The following is an 11,325-nucleotide window of genomic DNA, read 5'->3' as shown; positions in this document are numbered from 1 at the left end:
GACCATTTAAGGCGTGTTTCAACAGATGCAGAAAGTATCACTTAAAGATGAGCCCACTCAAATACGCCTTTGGAGTCACTTCTGGGAAATTTTTAGGATTCGTTGTTACAAACAAAGGGATACAGATTGATCCAGACAAGGTTCAAACAATAACCACTATGAGGTCACCCGCAAATGTGAAATAGCTACAAAATTTTATAGGCAGGGTGTCTTACGTCCGGAGATTTATCCTTGGGCTGGCACAACTACTATCTTCATTCACACCACTATTGAAGAAAAATAGACAATTCGAGTGGGGAGATGATCAAGAGCGAGCCTTTCAGAAGCTCAAAGAATGTCTAATCAGCGCGCGGGTCTTACGACCCCCTGTTAAAGGTAAACCCCTCTATTTATATACAACATTCACCAATATGGCGATTGGAGCACTTTTGTCCCAAGACCTCGGCAATGACCATCTATGCCCGATTCACTACATCAGCCGAGGGTTCAGAGACGCGGAGTTCAAATATTCAAAAGCAGAGCAAGCATGTCTAGCGCTCATATATGCCACGCAAAAATTACGATCTTATCTGATCGCTTATGAAACCATAGTGGTAGCAACTGCCAACCCGATTGCTTATTTGGAAACAAAATCGGTGTTATCCGGCAGGACAACCCGCTGGTTACTAAAACTATCTGAATTTGAGTTAAAATATCAGCGGTCTAAGGGGGTACGCGGGCAAGCATTTGCAGATTTATTGGCCGCATTCCCAGGTATGGATATGACGGAAATAAGCAATGAAATACCCGGAGAAGTTGCAGAGGTCGAGGAAGAAGAAAGCTGGACAATGTTTTTTGATGGTTCATCATATGGATCTTACGGAGGAGCGGGGATGGTATTCGAGATGCCCAAGAAAGAATTGTTGTCATTTGCTTTCAAGCTAGACTTTGAATGTAGAAATAATATGGCGGAGTACGAGGCACTGATTCTCAGACTACGAATGGCTGAAGAGCTAAATTTAGGGGCGATCGACATCAAGGGGGACTCGAAGCTAGTTACGAACCAAATATCGAGTGATTTCCAAGTAAAAGAGGCGCATTTGGCACCATACCGAGAGGAAGCCCAATAATTGATAACAAGGAGAGGGAGCATTGTTATTGAGCATACTGGAAGATCCACCACTAAATATGCGGACGCGTTAGATATATTAGCATCAAAGCTACAAATGAATGAGGCCGACGAGGGAACCATAGTGGTGAAGAGAAGAAAATTACCCAGCACATGGAAAGAAGATGCATCGTTCGAATTGAAAGATGATTGGAGAACAACATATATCGAAGACTTAACTACAGAAGCGGATGATCAGTTGCTTCCCACTAAAGTGCTAAAGCAATTTGTTGTGGTTCGAGGAGCACTATACTTTCGAATATCCGGGGGTGCTTTATCACGGTGTATGGGAAAGGTAGAAGCGCAAGAAATACTAAGTCGCGTTCATGAATAGTCCTGCGGAGATACAGGAGGAATCCCATTATACCTTCGATTGCAGAGGATGGGCCTATATTGGCCAAATATGGTAGTCCAAGCGGCAGTAATCCAGGATAAATGTGAAGATTGTCAGGCACCCCCACAACAAACAGAAGTGTGTAGCGTGGAAATAGAAGACTGGAGGCAACCTTATATAGATTTCCTCCAGCATGAACGCTTGCTGCTGAACAAACAAGACGCTTTAAAAATTCAAAGAAAATCCGGACGATTCTGTTTGAGTAAAGGCATCCTATATAGAAAAAGTTTTGGGGATAAGGTGTTGCGCTGTCTATCACAAGAAGAGGCGGAGATATTTATGGATACGACTCACAGTGCTGAACACCAAGGTATGAGAAAGCTTTTCCTACAACTGTACGAATGGTGGTTTTACTGGCCTACGATGGAATTTGATACAGATGAACATGTAAAGAAGTGCCAGCAATTCCAAATCCACAGATCATTAATCCACGCCCCTCATACTCTGCTACATAGTGTCGTCACCCCTTAGACTTTCCATAGTTGGGGGCTTGATATCATTAGGACAATAAGCCCAACTTCATCTGTAAGACATAAGTATATCATCACTGCGACTGATTATTCTTCCAAATGGGTTGAAGCCATTCCGCTCCGGGATTATCTCAGGTTCCACGATCGCTGCATTCATCAAAGAGCATATCATATGTCGATTTGGTGCACCTATGATTATCCGCTCGGATAATGGTACCTCTTTTGTTAATCAAACAGTGAAAGAACTATTGGACCAATATGGAATCAAGTTCCATACTTCGACTGTCTACTACCCTCAGGGAAATGGACAGACAGAAGCGACTAATAAAACATTGCTAAGGATATTAAGTCGCACCGTACATGATAACCATAGGAGTTGTCATGAACAGCTACCCCTTGCACTTTGGGCATATCGCATTTCCAAGAGAAGTTCAACTGGCGCCTCTCCTTACTCCTTGGTATATAGAGAAGATGCAATACTTCCAGCGGAAATTGCAATTCCTTCTGCACGAGTCGCTGTGTCCAGTCTCACTACCCCATATGAGGTTAATCGACTTTCTCACCTAGATACCCTAGAAGAACGACGAGCCAAAGTTGAGCGTTTTTCGGACAAGTATAGGAAAAGGACGGCAAGATATTATAACCAGAAAGTAAAGGAACGGACCTTCAGCATAAATGATGTAGTTATGAAGATCGCACCACATGTCCAACGCAATGAAAAGGCAGGAAAATTTGCTGCAAATTGGAAAGGTCCCTACCTGATTCGTGAAGCTGCAGAAAGCAAATATTACTATCTCAAGCGGATGAATGGCTCACGTATCAACACTCCTATCAATGGTAAATGGCTTAAAACTTATTATGCTTAAGTAACTAAAATGTACGCCGGATGGCTGAGAAATAATTAAATAACTACCTTATGTTACACTTTGAGTCGCTTTAACCACATATAACTAAAATCTCGCGTACAACCCAATGAAGTACGCCAATAGTCCGAGAAAAGACTAGGCTTCGTGCATGGCTTAATGAAGTGCATTTGTGCATGGCTTAATGAAGTGCACCAACAGTCCCATAAAGGACTAGGTTTCGTGCATGGCTTAATGAAGTGCACCAACAGTCCCAGAAAGGACTAGGTTACGTGCATGGCTCGATGAAGTGCACCATTGGTCCCAGAAAGGACTAGGATCCGTGCATGGATCGATGAAGTGCACCAATAGTCCCAAAAAAGACTAGGCTCCGTGCATGGCTTGATGAAGTGCACAAATAGTCCCAAAAGGACTAGGCTCCGTGCATGGCTTAATGAAGTGCACCAATAGTCTGAGAAAGGACTAGGCTACGGGCATGGCCTAATGAAGTGCACCCATGGTCCAGAAAAGATTAAGCCTTGTGTACGACTCAGTGAAACGCACCAATAACTACGAAAGAGTAAGGCTCCGTGCATTACCCAATGAAGCGCCCCAATAGCCCCGAGTTTGGATAAGACCCTTACATGATTAAAGAAGTGCATCAATAGCTCTAAGTACGGTTAAATTTTGTGTAGGACCAATGAAGGACACTAAAACTTTAAAGCCGACTAAGCTCCGCGGGTAAAGCTTATTAAGACCGTGAAAGATATCATAAGCATAATATAAATGTTGGTTCCGATTAAAGTAATAAACACACTTTATAGAAGGAATACTCTTAAAAAGAGTCATGCGTGCATACAATGCATAGAAAGTAAAATAGGTAATGTATTTATAAACATCTGGCATAATATATAGAACAGATAAAACAATATACTCTGTGGGAAAATCCATTAAGTCAAAGAACTGAAGACAGGACTGAGTCCGCGCGCCTCAGCCGGCCGCACGCAACAGCCAAGTTGCCTTCTCTATGTTCCATCCGGACACGAGCCTTAGCAAACGCCTCAAAAACCTCATCCGAAGTCATAACGTTCTCTACTGAAGGGTTAATCCGACTGGTACTTAGTCGATCCACATAAAAATCCATTGCATGAAGGTATTGCATTTGTCTAGCCTCAAATAATTCTTCACATTCACGGGGGAGTCGGGCATGTCCAGCAACAGTAGCTTGCAACAATTCAATTTTTTAATTCCTAAGAGACAAACATAAACCACTGAATGATTCTTCCATTATTACTAATCCTTTTTTCTGCGAATACTTAGACTATATACCAAAAAAAATGGGGGTGAGGAGAACTTTTAAGATGATTCAGTTATGAGCACGTGACAACGTGTAGTTTCTTTCTCTACATCTTGCATCATTACAAGCACTTCTTCATATTGAATAGTAGCCATAGTTAGAGCAGCCCGCGTATCTCTTAGCACTTGGTCCACTTCATACAAAATCCTATCAGATGCATTGTTCTGGTGAGCCACGTTAGAGTTCTCATCTTGTTTCTCGAAACCTTTGCGTGCATTTTCTTGCACAGTCAGCCTATGAGCCCGTAAAGATTTCGCTTCACTCCTCAGGATCAACAACCGTGCCAATTCCACCTGTCTATCAGAAGGAAGCGAGTATAATGCACAAAGACAATGTGTAACCATATATACGACAGCTTGGCGGATGAGAAGCGGATACATAGAAATCCGCGATAACCTGATCAATATCTACCATCATAAGATTTACTTCCTGAAATAGTCGATCAGCCTCATGGCGAGCAGAGACAGCATCATCTAGCGCATGTTGAATCCTAAAAAAAACTGGCCTGGATAATTGAGTTTTCCGAGCTGTTAAAAACACTTTGTACTTATTTTCAAATTGCGTGCGCGCCTTAGCACGACTCGCCAGTCTTATCTCCCTAAGCAATTCTATTTCAACCTTCACGAGTCGTAAGCGGTCTAACTCGGATCCTCTCCTATACGGGGATACTAATGTTGGCACAGAGGCCAGAGATAATACATAGCCGTGTAAATGATCATCCATACAGAGAATATTAGTATAAACAATGAACAGAGTAAAGAAATGAAGACATCACACCAGTAAATGTAGTTTATTTATAGGAAATACATACATCAAAGCATTTATTACTCCATAACTATTTCCACAACTCCTACTTACTAAAAAAATAAAATAAAAATGGTAGTAACATACTAAGTGCCATATGAACCTCAACATGAGCCATCTCAATGGACCTAATACTATGGTCCGCCTCAACACATCGAAAATGGGTAGTTAGACGTTTCTCACGGCAATAACCACGATATTCTAGAAGGGTTATGTCAGGAAGCCCACCCTTACTTTGAATCTTCCTCACTAGATAATCCGCAGTGGATAGTTGTTCATGCCAACACGAGTTCTCGATCTCAAAAGTATCCCGAGCAAGGCACATCACCCGGAAAAGACGATTTAGATACTTCATTTCCAGAACTAACCTTACACGATTAGCCATAAACAAAAAAAATGGGGGAAAAAGTAGACTCAAGGAGTATTTACTGAGATTAACCAAAACAATTCTCATATATATAATTAAAATAACACAATACCCAAGACAACGGTTATTTTACAAATCCCTAAAAAAAAAAACTGGTAGTGATCTATCTAAGAACGCTCAGCTATAAGCGAGCGGCAGTAGGAAATGTCTTCATCTAAGTCTTGCATCATCAAATGCGCATTACCGTACTGAGTAGTGGAATCGCTATAATCCCTATGCACCTCTTCGAACACTTTATGAATCTTGTGCATAACCTCACTAGAAGCACAGGCCTCTTGAGCCATATCTAATGTCTCCTTATGTTCTTCATAGGCTTTGTGGGCCTTATTTAGATCAATCAATCGATGAGTCTGTATCATCCCGACTTCATCCTTCAATATTAACAAACGCTCCAGCTCCGCCTTCATATCGACAGGACGAATAAGAGGAGATACAACACACAAAGTCAAAACACAACCACGGAGATTCGGACCCGCTTATTGAGTAATAAAGGCACGAAAATCAACTCTCGCATGTTCAATATCAGTTGTCATAATCAGCACTTCTTGAAACAGCCGCTCAGCTTTGTTTCGGGCAGCTATAGTTTCATCCAGCGCACGATGTACATCCAGAGTCAGGTTCCCGGGTGTCTGTGACCTCTGAGCCATCGAGTATGTCTCATATTTCTCATCATACTGCGCGCGTGTCGCTACCCTAATCGTCATTCTAACTTCTCTGAGCATATCCACTTCAGCTTTTACCAAAAACAAGCGAGCTAACTCATGATCCTTCTCATAAGGGACAACTAGTATTGGCACAGGGGACAAAGACAAAGTATAACCATGAAGACGATGAGCCATCCGCTGCAAAGTATAGCTAACAACTAAAAGGAAGATGAAATATTATGAGAAGTTTGAAAACAGTGAGACAGTTCTACTTATCCCTATTTATAGAAACACGGAATAATACCACGTTAATAACCATACAACCATAATTATAAATGCAGATAAATCAAAAGGGTAAATATGTTTTGCAAAATAAAAAAAAACATCAAAGTCCTCAGCTCAATCAAATAAAACAAAGAAATTATTGTTCAAATATCATCATCAGAAAATATCCAAGGCAACCAACTTCACATTCTTCCTAGTTAAATGCACATTAACCTCCTCAGCAGCATCCCGAGCGGTCTTCAAATACTTGGTAGCTCGACCTACGTCCGCCAACAGCTGGTCATATGATTCCTTTTTAGCATTGGCATCATCGAGCAGCTGCTTGTATTACTGCTCCAACTCCTCAATCTCGCGAGGTAACGTGGTCCGCGCGCTGTGGCTCGCCTTCGCCAAATCCAATAGATTCTTAAGCCATTGAACGGGGAATCGAAGAATTAGATAAGTCTGGATGGTAGCGTCCCACTTCCTCAAAGTGACTGGATCAATTGGAGTTTCCTCCGCCAGGGAAAGACCCTTCGCTATGTCAAGCAGATCCTCATTATCCACGATCAGAGAATTGACAGGCATCTCCTTATGAACACACATGTGACCAAACTTCTCCACTATCCGCCGATAGGTAGCTGCTTTAGACGAAGGAACCCAAAACCCATGTACTAATTCATATCGGTTATCCACACCATCTTCAGCTGCGAGAATAACACGGGGATATCGAAATTGAGGATCCTCCGGAATAGCCATAAGCTCAGCATCATCATTCACGCTGCGAGAAACCTTAGGGGTCGGCTTGGAAGGCTTCTGTCGCTTGTCATTAGCACTCCCTGACTCATTACCTTTGACCTTTTAGTTTGAGCCGCTTCCCCTACCATGAGCGCCATCTCGTTTTCCCATAGTCTAAAAACAAAAAGGGGGAGAAAGATGGCCATAAGCAAATTATTCTAACACGGAAAGGAAATGAAACTCAAAATACGTAATATATATGTATATATACCAAATCGGGAGAATGGAGAGGATCGGCAGGAGAATGAACGGATAGGCGAGAAGAAGAAGAAGAACTTGACACAGCCGACCCGAATGACCTAATGAGAGACGAAAGCAAAGAAAATGGGGAAATAAAATAATTCTATCAGAAGAGTATAAGAAGTAAAGATGTACATATAGATCGCCATATGCATTTAATAATCACAACAGAAATATTTCCACCGGCACGTGTTGGTACTTGAAATTTAACAAATAAGAATATAGTTCACTCACGAGATTTAGAAGGGGAAGAACTATGATTCTGGGTGTTACCTTTAAGACCACTGCCCTCTTGGGAATAGTCATGCACAGAATGATCCGACTCAGACTCATCATTTGCACCTAACATTATGGGTGTGAAGAGTATGATTGGGATCTTTAACATTCTGTACAATCAGAGGATGAGTGGATTGAAGAATCATACGAGGAGAGAGAATCTCAGGGCCACTCTGACTAACGGATCGACCAAGATGGCGTTCCCCACGCTCGATGAAGGTACTCGCGGATGATGACCCCATTTTTGGAGTCTGCGGGGAATACACAGGGGAAACATTAGCAGTATGGATATAAGGTAATCGGGGAACAAGGAACACGCCAGCATCTCGCTTCATCTTCTTAGCCAGCCTATCATCCCTCCACTCGTGGAGAGGTAGATTAATGTACTCTTCAAAGAAAAGGCCCCTAGGCTTGCAACCGATAGACGGAGAATTCTAAAAGAATATGGCAAACCAAAATAAAGAAGCTAAGCGCGGATATTGATTGAAAACAATAGAGAAGGAAAAACAAGATACCTTGGCAGGAGGAGACGCGATTGAAGGAATATTCAAGGGATTCAATGTTTGAACACACCTTCTTTTCTTGGAGCCAGATGGAGGTAAAACACTACCCTTCTTATCCTCTTGAGAAGGTTCGTCACTCGGAAGAGGATCCCAGCTGGTAACCAACGGGTGAAGAGGACGACCTTTGTTGCTAGAAGAAAGTTTATACTTCTTGGCCGTCTCGGCATTCAACTTCACGCCACCTGATGTGTGCATCTCTCAAAAATTCTCATTGGTTAAAGCAGGAGGAGCGTATGGCTCCTTGATAAGCAAGTTCAGTACATTTCGATTAACGCTATCATGGTACCCAAGCCACTCCTTGGTGACGCTGACATGTCGACGGGATTGAGGTTGACAGAAGTCAAAATAGCACTGACGATCGCTCATCCGAAGACCGCTCTTATAAATAAAGAGATCGAAACTCTTCCGGATCTCCATATCCTCTTCCAATGAGGAAGGAAGAGGAGGATCATAAGGGACTCCCTGATCAAAACCTAGATGTCAAGCCACACGAATAGTGTTGTATGACTTGGAGGAAACCCCCCCACCATAGAATCCAGGAAGACGTCCGGGTAAGGTAGAAACAATGGTATCAAAATCATCAGCGGAAGGCGTATCTGCAGAATTCATCCTTCTTTTAGACTGAATAACAAAATTGTAATGAATGGAACCAGTACGACCATCTTGATAGGTAACGGGGTTAAAATCAGCACCCTTATCCAGGTAATCCTTGAGCTTTTCCTTGGGCATGAAACCCTTCTTGTGATAAAGAGCCATTCGGGGATGGGACTCGAGAACCTTTACAAGACGCTTGGAACCATCCTCCCGGACGACTTCCTCTTGACGAGAGAGGGCGAGAGGATTCAGCTGAGAAGGCCTGTATTTAGGAAAGCGCTCCCAAGCCCATGCTTGAATGAAATTGGCAGGGAGGAAAGTCTCCACTTCATGAGACCCATCCACACGATGAATATCGCGCACCAGCAAATCCAAATGATGATAGAGACCGCCCAAGAACATATGAGCGAGCGGAAATGCCACGCCGAGGAGAATTAACATAGCCATAAGGACAAACTCATTCTTAATAGTGTCGCGAGGACTGTACAAAAATACGTCGTGACATAGCCAAAAGAGAAGGAAAGTTGTTAGCTCCGCTCTGTCTGTCTCCCCTTCTCGAGGAGAAACACCTTTACGAGGGCCTGAGAGCAAGGGAGCCCAATACTTAATCCAGCAGGAGAAAAAGGCTCGGCGTTGTCCGGATTTGGGATTTTGGTCTCTTCTTGCCTCTTTCACATCGTCGGACTCTTCAACAGTAGATGGTTTTGGTTGAGCAACTTTTATGGCGGATGCCATAGTTTTTGAAGAAGATGAAACATTAGCCGGAGGATCACGGGAAGCAGATGCAGTAGCTTTACCCTTCCCCTTATCCACTGGACCTTCTGCCTCGCTCGAAACCTCAGCCTTGAGCTCTTCTGGTAGTTGGTGTTTGTGGGTAAAAACTGTTTCTGCCGGTTTTGGTAAATTTGGGTGTGTGGATGAGAAACGAATCTAAACCTTAAACAGATGCACTGCTCGGGAGTACTTTAAATTCGAAAAATCATCCTATAATCACCTTCTTAATTGAATATGATCTGATTGTTCATAAAATAAAAAATTGAAATAATCAAGAGATATCTCTGGGAAGCAATTATATTGGAAATTTAGTTCCTCTGAAAGTTCCATTTTCCGGTGGACATGATAAATCGCCCGCAGCCACATGATACGCAACCCAAAAGGAATTTAGCACACTGTTGAAATTATATTGGTGGACACAATAAATGGCCGGCGACCATATGATAACAAACCCGAAAGGAAATTAAACACCGGCAAAAAAAAAATTATGCTTCAAAAGGAAAAAAAAAAGAATGTAGACCAAGCGGGAAACCGACATCAGAGGTTCATCTCATCACATCTCTTTGTTTGCGTGAATGCTAGGCCCGCCATGACTCAGACCACTCATGATTGTATGTGGTCTCAAAAGAGGGAGAGAGGGACGAGAGGGGTACCGGGAACGCCATTTGGTTAGCGCCATGTGCAGCTAAGTATGGGGGCACCTCTGAACAAATCTGATTCTTTTACTAGCTACACTTTAAATCCAAACAAGAATAAAAATTTGCACCCACGAGCCATCCATTTCCAAAGATTACTAAGCAAAGAGAATGACACCATAAAATGAATCAATCAAACCTTTGCTAGTTTGCTTTTATCGACGTTTACACCTAGCATCAAACTCGCGTATAAATCCGTAGTTAGTTGAGATATCTTGTACTATAAATTCAGCACGTTTCCCCTGTTCTTGGCCAGAGATTTGCACTTACACCAGAATCATAGCCATGAGGAGTAACAAAAACAATGAGTCTCTTTGCGAGAAATCAATGAAAACAGCTATAAACATCATTAAGCTTTCATCGCTCGCTCTAGCTCAAAAGAGTCTATCCAGAACAATAACGAGGACCGAACGACGTCCATCCACGATGGAAATATTATCTGTACATCCCCATCCACGTCGGGTTCATCAATCTGCTACTGCAGATCCTATAACAACTCATGAACAAAGATTTCAAGAACCCGAAACCGGACTGAAGCCAACTTCAAAATACCTATTAGAAGCTTCAAATGAAGAGAAAGGGTTTTCATCCTCTTCCTATGTGATGGTGCAGCCAAAGTCCTCCAGGGACGTCGACAGTATGGCTTCCGATTACATAAGAAGGGTTCAAGAAAAAAACAGGAATGACGCAAAAATCACAACGACCAAACTGGATCCGTATCCATTGCCGCCACCTCCTCGTCCACTGACTTAAAAGGTAGTAGTAATACTCTTTCTGTTAGGGATGTTCATGGTCGGTTTTGGTTCGGTTTCTAGCCAAACCAAAACCGAAACCAATACTATTGGTTTCTAAAAATCTAAATCAAACCAATCCATTAACCATTGGTTCGGTTTCCAAATGGTTCCAGTTGGTTTCGGTTTGTCCCAGTGGTTTTTGGTTAACCAATAATTATGTCAAACCAAAAAAAAAATACACAAATTTACAGATAAAAAATTCGTAGTTGCCGATAGTATTGGTTTACACAAATATACAGACA

The 11,325-nt window shown here is 42.4% G+C and overlaps 2 protein-coding genes across 2 annotated transcripts; both read left to right on the top strand.

The window, feature by feature from the left end:
- Window positions 1–410: 410 nt before the first annotated feature.
- LOC113273015 lies at window positions 411–1,109 on the top strand. Its single transcript, XM_026522790.1, has one exon. It carries the CDS (start codon window positions 411–413, stop codon window positions 1,107–1,109), a length of 699 nt encoding a protein of 232 aa, XP_026378575.1.
- A 96-nt stretch (window positions 1,110–1,205) lies between these two features.
- On the top strand, window positions 1,206–2,877 carry LOC113273014. The gene is made up of 2 exons (XM_026522789.1): window positions 1,206–1,442; window positions 2,122–2,877. The coding sequence occupies exons 1-2, from the start codon at window positions 1,206–1,208 to the stop codon at window positions 2,875–2,877; spliced, it is 993 nt and encodes a 330-aa protein (XP_026378574.1).
- The last annotated feature ends 8,448 nt before the right edge of the window (window positions 2,878–11,325 follow it).

This window comes from Papaver somniferum, chromosome 4 (genome assembly GCF_003573695.1).
Source record: "Papaver somniferum cultivar HN1 chromosome 4, ASM357369v1, whole genome shotgun sequence".
NCBI lineage: Eukaryota > Viridiplantae > Streptophyta > Magnoliopsida > Ranunculales > Papaveraceae > Papaver > Papaver somniferum.
This window is presented reverse-complemented; position numbering and strand designations above follow the sequence as displayed.

Bases quoted from the DNA above. Each gene is read 5' to 3' on its own strand.
- LOC113273015 (XM_026522790.1), top strand. From the start codon at position 411: ATGGCGATTGGAGCACTTTTGTCCCAAGACCTCGGCAATGACCATCTA.
- LOC113273014 (XM_026522789.1), top strand. From the start codon at position 1,206: ATGAATGAGGCCGACGAGGGAACCATAGTGGTGAAGAGAAGAAAATTA. The intron at 1,443-2,121 runs GTAGAAGCGCAA...AATGGGTTGAAG, and splicing joins TATCACGGTGTATGGGAAAG to CCATTCCGCTCCGGGATTAT.